Here is a 24,278-nt window from a genome sequence, read left to right as displayed (position 1 = left end):
GCCCCTATGGGCTCTCATTAAAGCTGTGATTCTGCCATTTCAAGGTAAATTCTAGCCCTCCTGATATTCAGCAACAGGCAGAACACTTATTACATGAATATGAATTAGATGATGAAACCTTACAAAAGGCCCAATTAGAACATAAAATATTTCAGAGTTTTCCTATAAGCCCTGCCCTGGTTGCTCCAAGCACTCCTCCCCTGCCAGCGGGCACAAATCCCAAAGTCTCTCCCTTGCTAGAACCTAATGATTCTGGCAATAACTCCCCTAAGACACCTTTTGACATTAAAACTGACAAGACCTTTCTAAATAACAATAGTAAGTTTTTACCACATACTATTAATTGTAAAATTTGCTACCTACTCACTCTCCTTCATGACAGAGGCTTTCTGAATTGCTGGCTTTACAAGTCTCTGAAGCCGATGGTTTCTCCGCCTTTCCAGTTTTTAGAAATCCTGACGCTCAATATGAGGGTATTAACTTTTATCACATGCAACAAATTAAAAGCTCTCCCTAAACCAGGAGAATATCTTCAGTGGATAATGTGGTTTCATGATAAAGCCAGAGACCAGGCTAACAGAAAGGCTTGAGCTGGTACTCCCCAAAATCAAATTACTTTTGAGATGCTAACTGGTACAGGACAATTTGACGCTGCTGCTGCTGCTAAGTTGCTGCAGTCGTGTCCGATTCTGTGCGACCCCATAGACGGCAGCCCATCAGGCTCCCCGTCCCTGGGGTTTTCCAGGCCAAGAACACTGGAGTGGGTTGCCATTTCCTTCTCCAATGTATGAAAATGAAAAGTGAAAGTGAAGTCGCTCAGTCGTGCCCAACTCTTAGCGACCCCTTGGACTGCAGCCCACCAGGCTCCTCCGTCCATGGGATTTGAGATGCTATCTGGTACAGGACAATTTGACACTACAGAAGCTCAAATACAGTGCCCTCCTTTGTTACATGAACAATTAAAAACAGTGGCCCTTGAAGCTTGGGATCAAGTTACTCCTCAAGGGAGCCTACAGGTAGCTACACTAAAATATTGCAAGGACCTAATGAAATGTATGCTGATAGTTTAGCTAGCTTCGAAACTGCTATTTCCCGTACTGTAATTGGAGAAGAAGCCAAAGGCCAACTAGAGAAATTACTTGCTTATGACAATGCAAATCAGGAATGTCAAAAGGATTATGTGAAGGCTTGTTGCAATCTAGGATCAGAAACTCAAAAGATGCAAATGCTAGCTGAAACAATGGTTGCTGCCTTAAGAAAGGGAAATGAAGGATGCTTTACATGTGGAGATAAGAACCATTTAAAAAGGGACTGCCCTAAGAAAGCTACTAAAAAACCTCCAAAAATCTCCCCCCACAAACCTTTGGTCTTTTACTTGGCTGATCTAGTTTGACTTCTAAAGGAATTACTGTTCACCCTGGGGTCATTGATTCAGATTATAAAGGAGAAATTCAAATTATGATGTCATCTCAGATTTTACAGCAATTCAAAAAGGGGGATAAAATTGCTCAATTACTTCTTTTACATTTCTATTAACTCCTCTAATGATGTACGGACAGGTGGATTGGGCAGTACAGATCAAAAACAGTCCTTTTGGACATCATTAGTATCTGAATTTGCCCGACCGACTATAAATATCAAAATTAATGGCAAAAGATTTTCTGGTCTCCTCGACACTGGATCTGATATTACTAGTATTTCCAAACATTTATGGCCCAAATCCTGGCCTGTAAAAAAATTTGCCTAACTGCAGGGATTTCTCAAACCAATTTATCAGAGTACTCAAATTTACCCATGTGAGGGACCAGAAAGCCAACCTGCAACATTAAGACCTTATGTGATAGATGCACCCCCTAATCTAATAGGAAGGGACTTACTTATGCAATGGCAAACTCAGATATACATTCCACATTTTTCCTAGGGGCCACTGCTCATTTAAGAAACAATACAATTATTAAAATAACTTGGAAGAATGACAAGCCTATTTGGACAGAGCAGTGGCCCCTTAAGAATGAGAAATTACAGGTGGCTAAGGAACCACCCTTATGGCAGAAAGTGAAGAGGAACTAAAAAGCCTCTTGATGAAAGTGAAAGTGGAGAGTGAAAAAGTTGGCTTAAAGCTCAACATTCAGAAAACAAAGATCATGGCATCCGGTCCCATCACTCCATGGCAAATAGATGGGGAAACAGTGTCAGACTTTATTTTTGGGGGCTCCCAAATCACTGCAGATGGTGACTGCAGCCATGAAACTAAAAGACACTTACTCCTTGGAAGAAAAGTTATGACCAACCTAGATAGCACAACTAAGGTCCATCTAGTCAAGGCTATGGTTTTTCCTGTGGTCATGCATGGATGTGAAAGTTGGACTGTGAAGAAGGCTGAGTGCCGAAGAATTGATGCTCCAACAGTTGTGGTGTTGGAGAAGACTCTTGAGAGTCCCTTGGACTGCAAGGAGATTCAACCAGTCCATTCTGAAGGAGATTAGCCCTGGGATTTCTTTGGAAGGAATGATGCTGAAGCTGAAACTCTAGTACTTTGGCCACCTCATGCGAAGAGTTGACTCATTGGAAAAAACTCTGGTGATAGGAAGGATTGGGGGCAGGAGGAGAAGAGGACAACAGAGGATAAGATGGCTGGATGGCATCACGGACTCGATGGACATGAGTCTGAGTGAACTCTGGAAGTTGGTGATGGACAGGGAGGCCTGGCGTGCTGCGATTCATGGGGTCGCAGAGTCGGACACAACTGAGCGACTGAACTGAAGGAACTTATAGATACACAACTAGAATTAAAGCATATTGAGGAATCTTGTTCTCCTTGGAACTCTACTTTTGTTATAAAAAAGAAATCTAACAAATGGTGTCTCCTAATAGACCTTAGAAAACTTAATGTATCTATGAAACCTATGGGTGCACCAGGAATCCCATCACCTACCACTGTTCCTCAAAACTGGCACATTATTATTATTGATTTACAAGCTTGCTTTTTTAATATACCTTTACATCCTTTAGATCAAGAGAGATTCGCTTTCTCTCTCCCTTATCCTAATCATATCGGACCTCATAAACGGTACCAATGGACTGTACTGCCACAGGGGATGATGAATTCTCCCACCATGTGTCAGTCCTATGTAGCTAAAGCCCTTGAGCCTGTAAGAAAACAATTTCCTAACTTTCTTGTTATTCACTATATGGATAATATATTGTTTTCGGCTCCATCTATCTCAGAAACTCAACATATGTTTGATATAGCTCAACTATGCTTAAAAAACTCTGGATTAATCATTGCCCCTGAAAAAATTCAAACCTCTACACCTTACCATTGCTTGGGGTTTGTTGTTAATAGACAATGTATTACTCCTCAACTAACTCAGATCCGTACTGATAAATTATCAACCTTAAATGATTCTCAAAGGCTCTTAGGTGATATAAATTGGATTAGACCTTCTTTGCTGCTGCTGCTGCTGCTAAGTTGCTTCAGTCACGTCCGACTCTGTGCAACCCCATAGATGGCAGCCCACCAGGCTCCCTCGTCCCTGGGATTCTCCAGGCAAGAACACTGGAGTGGGTTGCCATTTCCTTCTCCAATGCATGAAAGTGAAAAGTGAAAGTGAAGTTGCTCAGTCGTGTCCGACTCTTCGCGACCCCATGGACTGCAGCCCACCAGGCTCCTCCATCCATGGGATTGTCCAGGCAAGAGTACTAGAGTGGGGTGCCATCGCCTTCTCCAAGACCTTCTTTGGGCATTGCTAATTATCAACTCAATTTAATACTTTAAAAGGAGATCCTGATTTAAATAGCCCTCATTCACTTTCTCAAGAGGCACGAGAGGAACTCTATTTAATGCAAAATAAATTACAAAAACAATTTCTTACTCGAGTAAAACTAGATTTACCTCTAAAATTATTTATACTCCCCTCTCTTCATTCTCCCACAGGACTTCTTACCCAACAAGAACACCCAGTAGAATGGATCTATACCCATTTTAGGGTTAAAGTCACTTACACCCTACCTTGATTTAATTGCTCTAATCATTATCAATGGAAGAAATAGGACTAAAACTCTAATTGGCTCTGATCCTCATAAAATTGTAGTACTTATCAATAAATCTCAATTTGAGAAAGCATTACTGACTTCTACTGATTTCCAAATAGCTTTTCTGGAATATTTTGGAGAAATTTCATTTCATTATCCTTCTGGTAAGCTGTGGAATTTCTTCAAAAATACTGAATTTATTATTTCCCACATTATCAGCTCACAGCCTATACCACAAGCTGAGGTTTTTTTTAATACAGATGGGACTAAAAATGCCAAAGCTTCATTCTGGTCTCTTAAGGAATATAAAGTCTTTTATACTAAATTTCATTCTGCTCAACAAAAATGAATTATATGCTCTTATTCAAGTTATTTGCCTACATCCTTACCCCCTTAATATAGTCTGACTCTATATTCAGTTTTTGTATTACAAAATACAGAAACCTCCACCATAAACTCCAATCAGCCTATTATTCAACAACTCTTTTTCGAACTACAATCTGTTGTTAGAAACCGCAATTCTCCCATTTATATTACACATATTCAAGCACATTCTTGCCTTCCCGGTCCCATGACTCATGATACTCCAGAGGAGAAGCATGCTCTGTTGCATAACAATGCTGGCTCCCTACACCAGCTATGGAAAATCGCATACTGCCAGGCTAAAGAAATTATTAGTAATTGCTCTACTTGTAGATCCTACATCTTCAACCCATTGTACAAGGTATTAATCCTCGCAGTTTGCAACCTAATGAACTATGGCAAATGGATGTAACTCATTGCCCTGAACTTTCTCCATTTTCTTTCTTGCATGTCTGTATCGACACTAATTCTTCTTTTATTTGGGCCACACCTCTTTGTGGTGAGGCTACACAACACGTTACAACTCACTTATTAGCTTGTTTTGCTGTAATGGGAACTCCTAGTTCTATAAAAAGACAATGGCCCTGCTTATATTTCTAGACACTTTAAACAATTTTTACAATCTTTTTCTATTAAACATATTACAGGTATTCTGTATAATCCACAAGCACAAGGCATAGTCAAATGAGCACATCACACACTAAAGTTGCAAATAAAAAAATTTAAAAAGGGGGAATACACAGGAACACTACTGTCTTCCTTATCTAAAGCAGACTTTACTAGATTCCAACGTAAGATATTTTCTAAACCTATAACTATTGTTAATACAGCTTTATTTGTTTTAAATTTTTTAAACTTACCATAGGGAGATATCTTAACAAGAGCAGAAAAGCATTTCGAGGAATTGAAGGACACTTCTCTTTCTCTGTCCATTTGGTACGAAGACGGGTTAACAAAACAGTGGAAATCTGGGAAACTAACCTTACAGGGAAAGGGGTATGCTTGTATTTCCACAGATGGATCCAACGAACTCACATGGCTTCCTCTTTGGAAGATTCGACCCAAGGGGGCCTCTGGCCTTCAAAATAGAGATGAAACAACAAAAGCCCCAGGAGGAAGAAATTCCAATACCGGCCATGGCGGCTCTAAAGCTCTCCGGGAAGCACCGCCCTTGGTGGCATCAACCTTATGATCTCCCCACTTGGGGACAAATAAAACCCTTACTAATTGAGCTGAAAATTTGGTCTCTCAACAGGGAATACCTCGAAGTCCTGAATACATTCTCCTGGCAATGCTCAGTCTGCTTGCCCGTGCCTCCCCCGTTCAAGCTCTAACTAATCATACTTACTGGGCTTACATACCCAGCCCCCCTCTACTACAGGTGGTCGAATGGACGGAGAGAGGACCAATCATTTCAACCAATGACTCTATACATATGCCTGCTCCCTGGAACATTAAAGGACCCTCACACCCTTCGAAGAATGAAAACTAATATTTCTCTAGGTTGTGAAGTCCTTCCTTCATGCCTGGGCCCAGTAGAATTATGCATAAACGTTAGCCGACAAACTTGGGCTTTTGCCCTGCCTCCCAAAAAAGATTTTTGGACGTTGTTTGGATTATTTACTGCCTTTTCTTTGTCTGTGAACCATGTTTATACTACTGAGACTTTAGGGAAAGAGTTAGGGAAAGAACAAAGAACATTATGCAAAGGGTTTACTTATAAGAACTTTACATATACTCCTGTTTGTTGGGACAAATGTCAAGCCAAATCAGGAAAATTAATGTCTGTGGCTAATCATATAACTGTTGATTGGGGACCCCATGGTACGTGGTTATCTAACTGCTCAGATGTTAACAGCACTGTGTGTGATCACACTGCTCAAGCGGCATGGAAGGTTAATGACACTGCGATGGAGCACCACCATGACAGAGGACTTCTCAGTTGGCTTGATGGTGGACTGGCCCCACCTAGTCCTAGGATCGTTCTCGATAAACAGAGTGGGCCTGAACAATGGGACATTTGGAAACTTGCTGCGAGCACCAAAGAACTTGGGACTTGGGACCGGACATTTCACAGGGACCAGTCGTAGTCAAAGTAACTATTTATTCCACTATAATCAATCATATTTTATACAGGCCTGTGTCCCACTTCCTTTTGTTATAGCCATAGGAAATTTACAATTCAATAAGACTTTACGTTCTGTAACTTGTATTAATTGCAAACTATATACTTAAGTCCTCTATTTCTTTAAGAAATGATTCCCTTTTGATTCTTCGATCTCGACGTAATTTGTGGTTACCGATAAACCTCCAACAACCCTGGGAAGAAGGTCCCATGGCTGGACTTGCTTCCAGACTACTTACTAAACTGCTCCAACGATCTAAACGATTCGTTGGATGGCTGATTCTTGGCATTTTGGGGTTAACAGCTATTTGCACCACTGCTGCTGTTGCTGCTTTACACACCTCGATTCAAACACATAATGTTATCCAAAATTGGACTGAAGATGCTCATAATATGTGGGCTACTCAGGCTCAGGTAGATGAGGATATTCAAGAGGAAATACAGGAACTAAAAACAGCCATCAAATGGGTCAGAGATCAATTAATAGATTTGCAAAAACAAGTGATACTAAAATGTGATTGGAATTCTACTCAATTTTGTGTTACTCCTGTTCATTTCAATCATAGTGCCTACAAATGGGAAAAAATCAAATTTCATTTACAAAACGTACATGATAATGCCTCTCTGAATGTACAATTACTGCAAAAGGAAATCTTTGAAACCTTTTCTAAACGTCTGCCCTCTTCCACTAATTTGGAAACTTTAGCTGAACAATTAGCTGATCAATTATCTGGGCTAGAGCCACGAGGATGGTTTCAAAGTATTACCCACAGCATCGGGTCTGAAACTGTAACTTTGGTGACTGTCATTGTTGTTCATCATTGCCTTTCTATAAGGCTGGTTAATACTAAACCAACTCAATTGGTCAGGACCCTTTTTACAAATATGATAAAATGCATGCATTTCCTTCGTTAGTTTTTCCATACGGTGGAACTATTACGACCCTCTTCCTTTTTATGAACCATACGGTAAAAGTCATTATTTACAACCCTCTCTCTTTGATATGGATTGCCTTATGTTTCCTTGATAATTTGTAAGTCTGGACTTTTGATCTTAATCTTACAAGGTAGCTGAACAAAGCTACCTTGTAAGACAGTATATATACCCACACTATGTTGAATAAAACACCCTTGTTCCATCAGAGCTTGGGTCCCCGTGTCTTTCTTCCTGTTTCTCTCTCTTTCTCAGGCTAATTCTTTGGAGTGCAGAAGCCCGCTGAGCTCACTTCCTTGCCCAGTCTTGCAAGACCCTCGTGAGAGGGTGTCCTGTGCCTACGTGAAGCAGTGCAAGCCCCGTGTCAAGGGCTTTATTGGTTTTCTGTGTAAACCAAGGAACATCAGCCTCTTTCTCTCTCTCTTTTACTTTTTTATTGTCGACTCTGGACCACCAGGTTCCGATCCATTAAAGGACCTCAAAAGAGATGAGAACCCTTCCCCCACCGTCAGCACTGCAGGAGGGTGTCCACGTCTCAGGTGCCCACACACAGGCAGCCTGCTGACCAGACCTCGGCGCCTGGCTCAGACAGACAGTACAGGCGCTAAGGCATTCATTCTCTGCTCCAGGCACTTAACGTTTAAGGCTGTGACCACCCAGGTCCTCACAAAGTTAAACTGGACCTCTGCCTGCACTGGATTAACTACTCATCAAACTACCTTCCTTCAATGGAACTCTGAGCGAGGCTGCTAGTGTCTGTGGCCAAAGAGTCATAGAGGACACCATCCCTGACACTCTGCCCTTCTGAAGCGGCATCGGAAGAAATGCCTTCTGAATCAGTGTCAGAAAATATCTTGTTCCCACCAGTCTGGGTGTTTGGGGGAGAATGGATACATGTATATATATGGGTGAGTTACTGCTATGCACTTGAAAGAATCTCAACACTGTCAACTGGCTACACTCCAATACAAAATAAAAAGATTTTAAAAATACATTTTGAAAACAGGAAAAGAAAATATCTTGTCCCCCCTGGAATGGCTACCCGTCTCCACTGGCACATGGAAAGTGACATCTTTGATCCGTCTCCTTTGACTCCTGCCAAAAGAGACGATTGTTAAATGAAGACAGAGGGTTTTGTGTTTTCTGCAAAAGCAGGAGGAAAACTGCTGGGAAGAGCTGAAGGCTCAGATGAAGGAAGAGCAGAGTAGGTGATGAAGCAGCATGTGCTCCTGGGGCCTCTGTAGTTTCACGAGAGGTTTACCACAAATATCAGGAAGAAGAGCTGACAGGCACCACAGCACCCGGTAAGGGCCACGTGGGTACGAATACCACCACGTTCTCCCCACCCAGACGCAGAGCTCCTGTGGGCACGGCTGGTGTCTTATCTGCCTCACTTGCTCTTCTGTTCCCAGCGTGGTATCTGGAGGAGAGGACTCCTTACTTAATATTTAGTGACTGAACGTAAGAAGTTCTGAGAGTCTGAAAGAGTCAAATGGCAGCAAAACTGCCAGGGACCTGTACTTCTGAAACAAGCTTTAAGTGTTAAACTCTGGAAAGTCGAGGCCAGAGAAGAGCCCACACCATCTGGCTGCAGAAGCGGTCACCTCACTCTGCCTCACTCTGCTGCCAGTCAATCTGAGAAGGGAACGTCTGCCTTTTACTTTCAAATGAATGTGAGTCACTCTGACCTATACAAGCCAAACTCCAGGCCCTCTAGTGGGAAAGGGCCCCACAGTGAACCTTCTAATCAGGAGAAGATGGGGGTGGGCAAGGGCAGGCTGGAAAGCCAAGAAAGCAACACCTCCGACCAGAGTTCACCGTGTCCCCTCCCTGCCAGTCAGCCCCACCCTTTTTTGTTTCTGCTCCCCATCAGACCCCTTTGACTAAGCTAAAAACCCTGGAAAGCTTCTCCTCTCCCATCTGGTCCCCAATTTGATCTCAGAACCTGCCTCTTGTTTTTCCAGCCCCACTGACATTGCCTCAGCCCAACTCCATCATATCTTATGCCTGGTCTCCAAGCTAGGCTTGAATCTTACCCAGTCTGTTCTCTGTGTGGCAGCCGGGCATTTCTCTCCTGCTCTTGTACCATCTTTGGCTTCCTATTGCCTCCAAGATAAAGTCCAAGTATTGAAGGCCCTCCCCTCTCCCAGCCACACAGGGCTAGTTCTCACTCCCCAAATGCCTGTGCCCTGCATGTGCTCCTCCACGGCCCTGGCACACTCCATCTTGTCTGCCTACCCATCCTTAGCTCAAGTTTCTCTTCCTCCCTGAGAGGGTCCCAGATTCTCTGCTGGCCCACCAACTACACTGTCCTGTAACTTTTTTAGGCCATCTGTCCTTTCTGGATGGCTTGCCCCTGAAGGCAGACCCCTCACCATCCTTGTGTGTCTCTGTGGAGACTGCCCAGCACCAGGCATCACCATGGGTTATGGTCAAAACGGTTTGAAAAATACAGATATTAGTGACTTTATATGCATTACCACATTTTATGTTGACAATTCTATAGGGAGTTATTATCCCTATTTTAATGGGGGAGTAACTGAGTCTCAGCTCAAAAGACCGCCCAAGGTCAAGTGGTAGGGAAAAGGCAGCGCTGCGATTTGATATACGCCCTTCTGCCATTTACACAACAGTGGGGCCGGGGAAGAGGGACAAGAGTGGGCTCTAGAGAAGCTGGGCCCTACAGGAGAGGCTGGGAGTCAGGATCTGCTTACACCTGAAGGGGGGGTGGGCAGGCTGGGGCCGTGGGCTCCTACAGCCCAGCACCTGGGTGAGGAAGGAGGCACCAGCAAAGCAGAGGGACAGTACTCACTTGCACTCAGCCTCCGCGTCAGCTTTGGCAGTTGTGTAGAGGCCACGCAGCTTTGTCCGGTAATAGGGAGAGACTGCAGAGTAAGCACAGGGAGACAGACGCATGGGAGTCTGTCATCCATCTCCTGGGTCATCCTGGGTCACCTGGCCCGAGTGGAAACTGCCCTTCAGGCCTAGGCAGCAGTTCATTTCGGATCAGGCAGACACACGCAGACGTCGCTTTCGAAAATGAGGCCAGCCAGTCTCAGCTCGCACCCACCCCCTCCTCACCTTTCTCTCCTGAGCCCAGCTACTCACTCTTGTTCTCGGTCTGCATCCGCTCGTGGGTCTTCTGGATGTTTACTAAGTTGTGTTCACTCCTCGAACGCTCTTCCTGCAAGGACAAGGTTGACAGGACATGATGGGGCCCTTCATGCTGCTGTGCTAAGTACCCTACAGCCCTGGCCAGAGGCCCCATAAATAGGGCCCTCATTTTGTAAATCCAACTTTCAAATCCCTAAGTGCAACAGGATTTTTTCCCCTCACCTAATGCAAAAGCAGTACAAAAGGCATTAAAGTTCAATCGCAAATTATACATTTAATGACACTCCTTTATCAAAAAAGACAAAGTGATCCACAGATTCAACGCAACCTCCATCGAAATTCCAGCTGGCTTCTCTGCAGAAACTGAAAAGCTCATCCTCAAATTCATATGGAAATTCATCTGACCCAGAACAGCCAAAACAATCGAAAAAGAAAAACAAAAATAACATGGGAGAACCCACACTTCTCAATTTCAGAACTTTCTACAAAGCTGCAGTAGTCGAATGGTGTGACACTGCCATATTAATCAATGGAACAGAATTGAGAGTCTAGAAATTAACACATGTATCTATGATCAATTCATCTGGGGAAACAGGGGTAGGGAAGGAAGCTGGTACAATTCTTCCCCACATCAGTGATCCTAGGACCAAGGCTGCAAGTGAAGATGCTGGGAGCTAGGATGATTCCTAAGAAAGAAATTGTAATTTTACCTTTTAACCTTTATGTCAGAATTTCTAAAAACCTGAGGGGGTAGCCATCTGGCAAAATGGAGTTAAGAGTTAACGCAGTTATATCACATAATTGAAACAGCCCACTAACTCAGAAATCACTGAATCATGGCCAACTGTACTAAAGCCTGATCATAAATCTGGTAAATGGGCAGGGCCAATTCTGTTGCAAAGGTAAAAGAAACTGCTCTGTAATTCTTGCTGTTCTATGATGAAACCAATTTTACTATGATCACACTTCATTATGTTATAACACACTGGTGCTGTCAGTAAGATTTAACTATGTTTTGTTAAGTAAATCAAAAGCTAATACTGATAGTGATGACCAAATGTATGAAGAGATTGAGTCAAAGTCTTTTGAGAATGAAATACTGATAAAAAGTGACTAGCCTGAGGAGGAACTGGATTTGACTCATCAGCTAATTTTAATGCTAAACAGTTTCACATAAATCTCTCGTAAGGTACAGAGAGTGGAAGATGAAAGAGGAAATTGGGTAACCAAGTTAGCACAAAAATATGAAAGCGCACGTAATGGTTCTATAGAACAGATTTAGTTGTTTCTTTAAGTCTATCTCGACCCTACAAAGATTCCTGCAAATGTCAGGCATATTCATCCTGATACTACTCTATCAGGTATACCTGGATCTGCTATATAAATGCTGTGCATGCATGCAAAGTCGCTTCGGTTGTGTCCAACTCTGTGTGACCCTATGGACTGTAGCCTGCCAGGCTCCTCTGTCCATGGCTATTCTCCTGGAAAGAATACTGGAGTGGGTTGTCATGCCCTTGTCTATAAATGCTATACTAAATGTAAATGTTCAAATGATTATTTTGCTGTAACAGAGCCTAGGCCAAGGGCTAAGGGAGGTGGGTATGCAGTTAAGGATTAATTCAGCAGGCTAGGGTTTTCGAAGGCTAGGCGTTTCAAAACAGGGTTGGCCCTTGACCAGCTCTTGGGAAATAACCTCTAAACATACCTGGAATATTTTGCCTGATAAGAGTGTCTCTGTTTACCTGGAACAAGGAGGTGGAGGCATACGGAAAGTGACTGCTACTGGGTCTGGGGCTTTTTTGAAAATGTTCTGAAATTGATGACAGTGATGGTTGCACAACACTTTGAATATTGGCTTCAAATTGAACTGTACACCTTAAGTGGGTGAACCGTATGTGAATACAGCTCAGTATCGCAATATTGCTGTTACTAACCAAAAAGAGCCATGAAATCCTGCACGTGACAGAAAATCCAATAGGCACGGCGGGTCATACCCTACCTGCTCCTCCTCTCACCTTCATGACATCATTGTGGTTCCGGCGTGTCCAATCTGTTTGAACACAACCGCCCCTGCCCCCTCCACAGTTCAGTATCACAGCCCATGAGCCCCTCTAGGAGTGGAGGGCTGTGGCTTTTTACCTGGGTTTGCTTGATCAGCTGATGGAGCTCCGTGAGCAGTTCTGCAATTCGGGAATCAGCAGACACGAGGGCCATGGTATACAGAGGCGCCTGCGAGGAGGGGAGGAAAAGAGAACTTATTAGTGGCTGTTGTGGGTTTAACCATTCTTCTGGTTAGGACGCTGCAGTCCTAACCTCTGGTACTTGTGAATGTGACCTCATATAGAAATAGCGTCCTTGCAGATATAATTAAGATGTGTGTTAAGATGAGATCATACTGGAAAAGGGTGGGCCTTAGTCCAACATGAGGGCTTCCCTGGTGGTTCATGCAGCTTCCCAGGTGACACAGTGGTAAAGACACACAGGTAAAGCTGCCTGCCAAGGCAGGAGACATAAGAGACGTGGGTTCAGTCCCCGTGTTGGGAAGATCCCCTGGAGTAGGAAATGGAAACATGCTCAATTTCCTTGCCTGGAAAATTCCATGGACAGAGAAGCCTGGTGGGCTACAGTCTATGGGGTCTCAAAGAGTCAGGCACGACTGTGTACACACACACACACATAGCCCAATATGTCTTGTGTCCATGTAAGAGAAGAAACAAGAGACACACAGAGAGAATGCCAGGTGGAGAGACAGACATATACAGAGGGAAGACAGCCATCTGACAGAGGCAGAGACTGGAGGTAGGCAGCTGCAAGCTAAGGAGTGCCAACGATTGCTGGCAACCACTAGAAACTGGGAGAGAGACATGGAACATACTTTCCTTCTGAGCCCCCAAGAAGGACCCTACCCTTGATTCTGCAACTAACAGAACTGCTTGAGTTTGGAATTCTAGCCTTCAGATCAGTGAAAGAATACATTTCTTTTGTTTGTAGTCATCTAGTTTATGGTCATTTGTTTATAGCAGCCCAAGGAAACTAATACAGTGGCAAGTGGTCCTGGAATTCTTCCCCAGTCCAATGATGCTTGGATTCGGTATGTTCAAACAAGTCAGGAGTACTTAGTAAGTACCTTTCAAAAGCAGCTCTTGGATTCAAGCATTCTGGTTTACCCTCCTCCCGCCTTTTTTTTTTTTTTAAACTTTGCTTCCCTGATAGCTCAGTTGGTAAAGAATCCACCTGCAATGCAGGAGACCCTGGTTCAATTCCTGGGTCAGGAAGATCCGCTGGAGAAGGGATAGGCTACCCACTCCAGTATTCTTGGGCTTCCCTTGTGGCTTAACTGGTAAAGAATCCATCTGCAATGCCGGAGACCTGGGTTTGATCCCTGGATTGGGAAGATCCCCTGGAGAAGAGAAAAGCTACCCACTCCAGTATTCTGACGTGGAGAACTCCATGGACTGTATAGTGCATGGGACTGCAAAGAATCGGACACGACTGAGAGACTTTCACTTTGCCCTTTTTTTAAAATCTGTAAAATGAACACTGAAATAAGATCTTATATGAAGACACATTCCAAGTCATAAAGCACTGTTACCTTTTTTTTTTTTACTGCAGAGGGAAGAGAAATTAACTACTAAAAGTTTCTAACTTAAGGTAAGATAAATGTATTCTGATGAAAATAAAATGCAACAGTAGATAAGCAGGATAAAAGACAATAATAGGCGATTTTAAAAGCAAGCTACTGTTTTGCCAAGATACAACCTAAATGTCCATCAACAGATGAATGGATAAAGATGATGTGGTGCAGGTATGCAATGGAATACTACTCAGCCATAAAAAAGAATGAAATAATACCATTTGCAGCAACATGGATGTAACTGAAGACTATCATACTAAGTGAAATCAGTCAGAAAGAGAGAGAAAAATACCATATGATATCACTTATATATGGAATTTAAAACATGATTCAAATGAAATCTATCTATGAAACAGAAACAGAATCATGGACACAAAGAACAGACTGGTAGTTGCCAAGGGGAAGAGGACTGGAGAAGAGATGGAGTGGGCAGTTGAGGTTAGGGGATATAAGTTTTTATAGACAGAATGGATGAATAACAAGGTCATACTGTATAGCACAGAGAGCTATATTCAATATCCTATGATTAAACCATAATGGAAAAGAATATTTTAAAAAAGAATTTCAGGAATTCCCTAGTGGTCCAGTGGTTGGGACTCTGCACTCTCACTGCTGAGAGCCTTAATTCAATCCCTGGTCAGGGGAACTACAAAATCCCACAAGTTGTATGGTACAGCCAGAAAGTAAAAATAAATTAAAAAATGATTTTAAAAATTAAGGAAAAAATAGTGTGTGTGTATATATATATATATATATATATATGGCTTCCCTGGTGGCTCAGAGGGTGAAGCGTCTGCAGACGCTTTAGCGCGGGAGACCCGGGTTCAATCCCTATGTCGGGAAGATCCCCTGGAGAAGGAAATGGCAACTCACTCCAGTACTCTTGCCTGGAAGATTCCATGGACAGAGGAGCCTAGTAGGATATAGTCCATGGGGTCTAGACTGAGTGACTTCACTTTCACTTTCATATATATATATAACACTGAATCACTCTGTTGTACAGCAGTAATCAACATTGTAAATCAACTATACCTCAATAAAAAAATTTTTTTAAGTATGCTTTTGTAACTAGGTAAAAATGGACACATGCTTAAAGAGAAAAGGAGATGGGAAGAAAAAAGGGAAATTTTTTAGGATGTTGAAATTTTACATGATCCCCCTACCTTCTGGGAAAGGTGGTTCAATTAATACATCTCCATATCCACAAAGATCAGCTTCACACTGAATCTCCCCCACCCCTCCTAGTAGTAAACTGAATTCCTTGTATGTAAATATTCATATCTTAAAATTTCTGCTTTTGTTTATTTAAAAAGCAATATAAAAACCAGGAATACAGAAGAACTGCCTCAACTTCATCAAGGGCATCTATGAAAACCCATAGATAACCATCATACTTACTGGTGAAAGACTTAAAACTTTCCCCCCTAAGATCAGCAACAAGTCAACACTGTTCTGGAGGTTCTAGTTAGGGCAATATAATGAAATAAAAGGACCAAGATAGGAAAGAAAAAAGTAAAACTATCTCCACCTGCAGAAGACATGGCCTTGTACACAGAAAACCCTGGATACATGTTTATGTATGGCTGAGTCCCTTTGCTGGTCACTTGAAACTATTACAACACTGTTAATCAGCTATATTCCAATACAATATAAAAAGTTAAAGAAAATCCTGAGAAACTCACTAAACAACTATAAGAACTAACAAAGGTTAGAGGAGAGAAGATTGCGAAGACAAAAATCAATTGCATTTCTATTCAGTTGCAATGAACAATCAAAAAATGAAATTAAGAAAAAATTTCATTTATAATAGCATCAAAAAGAATAAAATACTTAGGAATAAATTTAATAAGAAAAGTACAGAATTTTTACTCTGAAAACTAGAAAACACTGTTTAAAAAAAAATAAGATGATCTACATAAACAGACACCCATATTCACGGATCAGAAGACTTAATATTATTAAAACAGCATTACTCCCCAAATTGATCTATAGTTTCAACAAAAGCCCTATCAAAATCCTAGCTGGCTTCTTTGCATAAATTAACAAGCTCACCTGAAAATTTACATGAAAATCCAAGGGATCCAGAATAACCAAAATAATCTTGAATTATAAAACATATTACAAAGTTATAGTAATCAAGATGGTATGGTACTGGCATAAAGGTAGACATAAGATCAATGGGACAAAATCAAGAAACCACCAATAAACCTATATCCATGGTCAACTGATTTTCCACAAAGTTGCCAAGACAATTTAATGGGGAAACAATAGTCTTTTTTGATAAACGGTGCAAGGACAATTGGATGTCCACATGTAAAAGGGTGAATGTGGGTCCTTACCTCAGACCATATACAAAAATGATCTGATTAGACCGCCTAAGATATACAAATGGCCAACAAGCACCTGAAAAAACGCTCAGTATCATTAGCCATCCAGAAATTAAAATCAAAACCACAGGAGATACCAGTTCACACTCACTAGGATGGCTGTAATGAAAAGGAGACGTAATAACAAGCGCTGCTGAGGACGTGGAGAAACTGTATGAGTGGGTTTGGGTTAAGTGAAATGTGGTATTATTCATACAACAGACTGTATTATTACAATAATAAGGGATGAAGTAGTGATACACGTGACAACACGGACAAACCTTGAAAACATTGTGCCAAGTGAAAGAAGCCAGACACAATAAACCTCATATTATATGGTTCCCTTTATACGAAATAGCCAGAATAGGCAAGTTCACAGAAAGTTGGCCAGGGCAGGGGGTGGGTGGAGATAGTTGAAAAAGGAAGGGGAATGACTGTTAACGAGTATAAGGTTTTTTGGCCAGGTGATCAAAATGTTATACAATTGATTGTGGTGATGACCGCACAACTCTGAATATACTAAAACTCACTGAATTGTATTTTCTTGGGCTTCAAAATCACTGCAGATAGTGACTGCAGCCATGAAATTAAAAGATGCTTGCTCCTTGGAAGAAAAGCTATGACAAACCTAGACAGCATAGTAAAAAGCAAAGACATTACTTTACCGGCAAAGGTCTGTCTAGTCAAAGCCATAGTTTTTCCAGTAGCCATGTATGGATGTGAGAGTTGGACCATAAAGAAAGCTGAGCGCTGAAGAATTGAAACTTTTGAACTGCAGTGTTGGAGAAGACTCTTGAGAGTCCCTTGGACAGCAAGGAGATCCAACCAGTCCATCCTAAAGGAAATCAGTCCTGAATATTCATTGAAAGGACTGATGTTGAAGCTGAAACTCCAATACTTTGGCCACCTGATGTGAAGAACTGACTCATTTGAAAAGACCCTGATTCTGGGAAAGACTGAAGGCAGGAGGAGAAGAGGAGGAAGACAGAAGATGAGAGGTTGGATGGCATCACCGACTTAATGGACATGAGTTTGAGCAAGCTCCAGGAGTTGGTGATAGACAGGGAAGCCGGGTGTGCTGCAGTCCATGGGGTCACAAAGAGTCGGACATGACTGAGCGACTGAACTGACTGAATTATACATTCTAAATACATGTCCATCTCCATCTCTGCCAGCCTTCAGCAAACACTAATTTACCTTCTGTCTCTAGATATTTACCTATTCTGCACTTTATTTTCTTTTATTGTTCAATAATACTCCATATTTGCATATACTACATTTTGTATATCAGCTCATCAACCGATGGACATTTTGGGCTGTGTTCACTTCTTGGCCATTATGAACAATGCTGCTATAAATACTTGCGGCCATGTTTTCATTTTCTGGGCATGTACCAAGGAGTGCAACTGCTGGGTCATATAGTAACTCTATATTGAAGCTTTTGAGAACTGCTGGACTGTTTCCGATGTGGATGTGCCATTTATATCTCCATCAGCAACATAGGCGGGTTCTGCTATCTCTGGTATCTGCATCAACATGTGATATTATCTGCCTTTTTGTTATAGCCATCTGAGTGGGTATGAAATGCTAACCAGTGGTTTTGCTTTGCATTTCCTTGATGGCTAATGATGTTGAACATGTGTTTAAATGCCATTTTTGTATCTTCTTGGGAGAACTGCCCTTTGCCCATTTTTATTGGTTTTATAAAAGTGATTACTGAATTGTGTCCTTTAAAGCACATGTCCTCAATTTTTATGAAGTCCAACTTAGCTGCCACACATCTTTTTTCCTCACAGGTGCAGTGCTATTTTTACCACTGCAGGCCTTATATAATGCATTTTAATACAAAGAATAACATGTCCTTTAAGAAAAAAAAGTCTAGTTGCACTAATTAGAACTACATGAAATCAGGGATCTAGAGTTTAAGAGATTCAAAATGGATAAATTTGAGGATGAATAGCATAAAGGTCATTGATGAGGCTACGGATGATCTGCTGAGCAAAGAAAAACGGGGAAAGAGCCCCCACTGAACCACAACCAAGGTGAGGGTGTGGACCAAGGATGAGTCCCATGGGAAGATCCTGGGAAAGACCAGATCAGCATGGAAAAATGTTGCTCTCTCCTGCCACACAAAGCAGAATCCTGGTTGGAACCACCTGCCTTCTACATGCCTACGCTGTGCATATTAAAAGAGAGGGAAGCCCCCCAAATGGACAGGTGGGTTTTACTTTATACAAATGTTGACAGCAAGCACTCCCATTCTGCTACTAGAAAAATCAGTTACCTTCTCCAATAATTTGGACACTTCAAACCTCTTCTCTCCTCAGTACCTTTGCTCCTGCCCTCATACCTGACTTTGGGTCCCCTTTACTGATGTCCAAGGTTCCTACTTTGCTCAGATGACAAGCCAGAGATCATGAGGTCTCTGGAAACGATCCCACCATCAAAACCATGACCTAGTGCAGCAAAGCTCCATTCCACCTTCCCCTCAAGAGAGAAGACTGTCCTTTCCCTTACTGAAGACTAAATCCTCCTTCATCTGTGCTCTGAACCCCATCTCCTCTTGCACCACTTGACATGTTTTTCCTGTGCTTTACAAGCAAACAAGCACACTTTGGGGCAGGGACCCATTTTAAAAATAAGAGCTTCTGAACTGCATGGTCACCTCATGGACCCACCCATCCCTGGTTCCACTTCAAAATTAAAGTTGTCCAAGCATGTGCCTCTCTACTTCTTCACCCCTATTTCCCTTTCCAACCCACTTTCAGCTAGCTTCATCCTCACCAGTCCAGCGAAAATGTTCTCGAGAAAAGTGAATCACTTCCTACAGGTCAGAGCATTGGATCCTTTCCTGCTTTATCCAACCTGACGTGTCAGCATGCAGGCACAGGTGTCCCTTCCCTCCTCCACCTCTGGCTTCAGGGCCTCCCTGCTGTGTGGGGTGCCTACACCTCATCTCAGCTCCTCCTTGGTCTCCTGGGCTGATCTCCCTCCTGAACATTCTCTAAATGCTGGAGCTGGGCTTCCCTGGTGGCTCAGGGATAAAGAATCTGCCTGCCAACGCAGGAGACACAGGTTCGATCCCTGATCTGGGAAGGTTCCACAGGCCATGGCGCCACAACTAAGAAACTAAGCCTGTGAGCCACAGCTGCTGAGCCACATGCCACTCACGCTGAAGCCCGCGTATCCTAGAGCCTGGGCTCTGCAAAGACAGAAGCCCACACATCTCAACCACAGAGCAGCCTCCGCTCACTGCAACAAAGAAGTCCGCCCAGCAACGAAGATCCAGCAGAGCCAAATACATAAATCAAGAGAGTCACAAACGCTGGCGCTCCTCAGGGCTCAAGCCGGGCTGCTGTCCCCTCTCACTCCTAGGTAACTCCTCCCCCAGCCCTGTCTGTGCAATTATATCTCCAAATCTTAATCTCCCTCACAATTAAAGAGGGTGATGGATAATACCACATGCCACAGAAAAGGACTGTCTCCAGAACTGAACAGGGTGTTACTGATGACCGTGGGAGAGAGGGAAACACTGTCAATGGGAGGGACCAGGCAGGAGGGGTGTGGTAGCAATGAAGACAGCAATTCCCAGCTAGCAGGGCTGTGACCCAGAGACAGCGGAGGAGGCTTGAGAGGGAGGCAAGTAGACAAAGGGATTACAGGTGGAGGAAATGGAAGCACGTTGGCTGAGGGGCAGGAGCACACCGAGAACAAGTCCCAGGATAAGAGAACAGGGTTGCATGTGAAGGGACAGGAGGGTGAAGGATGGGTCCAGCCCTGAGGCCTATCTAGTGTCATCATCTGCTGACATTCCTTCCAGTGTGTCTTATCTATAGACTCACAAACACAGATGTCCTGTCCCATCCCACCCTGCCCTCCAAAGAGCCTGAAAGGCACATTCTTTCCCTCTTTTTCATTTTACCTATTTTTGGCTGTGCTGGGTCTTCCCTGCTGTGCGGCCTCTTCTCTAGCTGTGGCGAGCAGGGGCTACTCTCTCCTTGTGGAGCACGGGATCTAGGGCACATGGGCTTCAGTAATTGCAGTTCCTGGGGTCTAGAGCACAGGCTCAGTAGTTCTGGCAAATGGGCTTAGTTGCTCTGCAGCATGTGGGATCTTCCTGGATCAGAGATCGAACCCATGTTTCCTGTGTCTCCTGTACTGGCAGGCGGATTCTTTACCACTGAGCCACCAGGGAAGACCTACCCTTTCCTTCTTTGTCAGGGTCCATTTTCCTCAACAACCAGCTCAAGACTGGCTTTGTGTGACTAACCCTAAAGAAGCCTAACTTACTCTTATTTGACTTTTCCTGGACCTACAGGCTTCCCTAGTGGCTCAGAAGATAAAGAATCTGCCTGCAATGCAGGAGTCCTGGGTTCAGTCCCTGGGTTGAGAGGATCCCCTGGAGGAGAGCATGGCAACCCACTCCAGTATCCTTGCCTGGAGAATTCCAGGGACAGAGGAGCCTGGAGGGCTGCATTCCACAGGGTCGCAAAGAGCTGAGCACGACTGAGTGACTAACACTTTCACCTAGCTCTATGACAGCTTTTCAGCCAGTAGTTGTAAGTAGATCTTTTCTTCTCCACACAGCCTAGAAAGCTCCACAGGCAAGAAGTCATCTCTGCTGTCTTCAACAAGCCCCTTTCATCAATAACCCCACTGATAAGCAGTGTCAGGAAATTGCCCACTCCTTGAAGCAAACAATGTTGTTTCTTGGTTATTTCTCCACAAAGATCCCACGTATATTTAAGAAAAAAAAAAGTGCTGTCTCATAAAACCTTTTGCAATGAGTAGATGCAGAAACAGACACACGAAACTGCGGTTGAAACTGTCAGCAAACAAGTGAAAAAGTGGACCCACCTGGTCTGGAGGAGTAGGTCAAATACCAAGCCAGGGAGGGCCTCATCCTGCAACCAGAAGGCAGCAGCGGGAAAGGAGGGCCCCAAATTTGACGAGAGGCCAGTCTTAAGGCAGAGGAAGACCCTACACCAACTGTCAGGACGCACTCACACACAAAAAAACCCCTCACTTGTAACTTTTTAAATGCTCTCATCTCACCTCCTTTCTATTTGATGTGAAGTAATTCTGAAGTGTAGATAAGGCAGTGCCAGGAAAAGACAGGGGACTGTATTATTAAGTTGAGCAAAGCAGTCAAAGGCACAAGCAACAGAAAATGCTGACACATCCCAAGCATAGGGGAGTGATCATGGCCGCCATCATTTAAGGGGCCCTCCCCTGCTTGAGCTCTGCCCACTAGGTAGCACCCTGCCTGGGAGAAGCACCTCATTTTATGATTTTACAATAAACTACTGCTATCTCTGGGCTTCCCAGGTGGCTCAGTGGTAAAGAATCCACCTGCCAATGCAGGAGATGCACGAGACATGTGGCTTGATCCCTGGGTCAGGAAGATCCCCTGGAGGAAGAAATGGCAACCCGCTCCAGGCAAATGCCTGGAGAATGCCATGGCCAGAGGAGGGGTGGGCAACAGTTCCTAGGGTCGCAGAGTCAGACACAACTCTGTGCCTGAGCATGCACACACTGCTATCTCCAGATCCAGTCAGCTGTGAACTTGAATTTCCCCAGAAAATACACTCTCAGTAAAGGTTCCTGTAGCTCTCCACTCTGAAAACACTAAACTTGCTGGTGCAAAACAAGTGGGAACGCAGACTTGGAACCACAGCTAAACAAAAAGGCCAAGGAGCTCCCAGCTGGGAGAAAACTGAATGTTCAGCCCAAACTGCCTGTTATCCAAGTTCAAGGGTCCCAGTTGATCTCAGCATTAGTCTCAAACCAAGGAGCAGTTGTGTAATCCCCATAAGGTTTCAGAATTCTTATGAATTTTGAGGCAAGGCCCAGTAACCCTAAACCTTTTGGGTCCTAGAACCCTCTTCTTTCCACTGACTTTCTACTTCTACCCACAAGGGGAACCACTGTTCTGCTACGTTCTACTACAGACCAGTTATGCCTTTTCCAGAACTTCACAGAAATATAATCATGTCATCTGTATACTTTAGTGTCTGGTTTCTTTTACTTAATGTGTTTTGAGACTCATCTGTGTTGCTGTGTGTATTAGGAGTTTGTTCCTTTCTATAGCTGAGTTGCATCAATTGTATGAATAAACCAGTTTATCTAACCTGTTTTCTCTGAATAGCATCTATGTCTGTTTTGGGCCATTATGAATAAAACTGCTAAGAGCAGTCACATGTGAATCTTTTTAAAGAAATCTGTTCCTTTTTCCTAAGTAAACATTTAGGTCTTGTAACAGTACTCTAATTTCCCTTTGGGAAACCATCCTTCATCTTGGCTCCAAGGCTGGGTACACCACCTGGCTCCACGGAAGTATTAGTCTTCCTGTCCAGCACAACTGGTTCTGGAAGAGATGAAAGTGAAAGTGAAGTCACTCAGTCATGTCTGACTCTTTGCGACCCTGTGGACTGTAGCCCACCAGGCTCCTCCATCCATGGGATTCTCCAGGCAAGAATACTGGAGTGGGTTGCCATTTCCTTCTCCAGGGGAATCTTCCTGACCCAGGGATCGAACCCAGGTCTCCCACATTGCAGGCAGACGCTTTAACCTCTGAGCCACCATATGTGACCCAAATCTGGCCAACATCAATTTCAAATCTCTTGCTAAAGCGATCTACAAAAAAAAAAAAAAAAGACCTCTTTCTGTTGGCTAAAAGAGTAGCATAGAAGCCTGGAACTGATGGAGATTTTTGCCTGCCTGAGGGAGAAATCAACATGGAGGAAAGCAGAGCTGAAAAGACACAGAAAATACTGGTGACATAACCAAGGCTTCTGGATACAGCCATACCTGGAGCTGGTACACCTGGGACTCTAGTTAGAGTCAACAGATACTCCTTTTCTGCTTAGGCTAGTTAGAGTCAATAGATACTCCCTTTCTGCTTAGGCTAGTTTGGGCTACCTTTTTGTTACATGCAACTAAGAAGTTTAACTAAAAAAGAGGTAATTCATAGGGACCAAGGCTGTGAGGAAAAGCACATAGTAACTGCTATACATACAGCCTAAAACTGCTGTCTGACCCTCTTGTACAAATGAAAATAGTCTATACTTAAACCACTCTAAAAATAATCACATAGGACTTAGGACAATAAAAGCTTTGTCATAAGTCAAAGAGAAGCAAGGCATCCAAGACTACATTCAGATCCCATACCCTCCATTTAGCCACATCAGTAAGAATCTACATTAGTTTTGTTAGAAAATATTTATTTATTCATTCATTTAGCTGCAGCACACAGCATCTTCGTTGCATCATGTGGGACCCATGGACTCTCTGGTTGTGGCTATGGGCTCAGTAGTTGTGGTGCTTGGGCCTAACTGCCGCACGCCACGTGGGTTCATAGCTCCCTGACTAGGGATCAAACACTGAGTCCTCTGCATTGCAAGGCAGATTCTTAACCACTGGACCACCAGGGAAGTCCCTCAATTCGGTTCCTTTTTAAAATTAAGGAGACCTGATGATTTCCACCTATCCCACCCTGCACCCCAACCCAATACCTACCAGGCTTTGGTACTGAAGCTTACATAGGTGACTCTCATTTAAGCCTACATCAATGCTACAAGCCCACCTTCTTTACAGCTGGGGAAGCTTTAGTTCAGTTGGATGAAGTTATGCTAGGTAACTCAGGAAATACAAGTAGTTGAGCTGCCACTGCAAGCCTGCAAACTATAAAATCTATACTCTTCCTTCC

General features: G+C 43.3%; 1 protein-coding gene across 11 annotated transcripts in view; it reads right to left on the bottom strand.

Annotated features, from left to right (window-relative positions):
* The window catches only part of SGF29 (SAGA complex associated factor 29), a 41,234-nt gene that overhangs the window by 6,991 nt on the left and 9,965 nt on the right, over nucleotides 1-24,278 (bottom strand). For 2 of the 11 annotated variants that reach the window (XM_069570865.1, XM_069570860.1), the window contains 5 exons: nucleotides 22,893-22,937; nucleotides 20,493-20,687; nucleotides 12,710-12,799; nucleotides 10,565-10,640; nucleotides 10,269-10,341 (listed from right to left, as the gene is read on the bottom strand). In XM_069570865.1, the coding sequence (XP_069426966.1) occupies nucleotides 10,269-10,341; nucleotides 10,565-10,640; nucleotides 12,710-12,784 (224 nt within the window). In that variant the 5' untranslated portion in view covers nucleotides 12,785-12,799; nucleotides 20,493-20,687; nucleotides 22,893-22,937. Of the gene's footprint in view, nucleotides 1-10,268; nucleotides 10,342-10,564; nucleotides 10,641-12,709; nucleotides 12,800-20,492; nucleotides 20,688-21,007; nucleotides 21,329-21,427; nucleotides 21,762-22,701; nucleotides 22,938-24,278 lie in introns of those variants that run through there. The other 9 variants (XM_069570861.1, XM_069570858.1, XM_069570863.1 and 6 more) reach the window with 7 other exon arrangements.

This window comes from Ovis canadensis, chromosome 24, assembly GCF_042477335.2.
Source record: "Ovis canadensis isolate MfBH-ARS-UI-01 breed Bighorn chromosome 24, ARS-UI_OviCan_v2, whole genome shotgun sequence".
NCBI lineage: Eukaryota > Metazoa > Chordata > Mammalia > Artiodactyla > Bovidae > Ovis > Ovis canadensis.
This window is presented reverse-complemented; position numbering and strand designations above follow the sequence as displayed.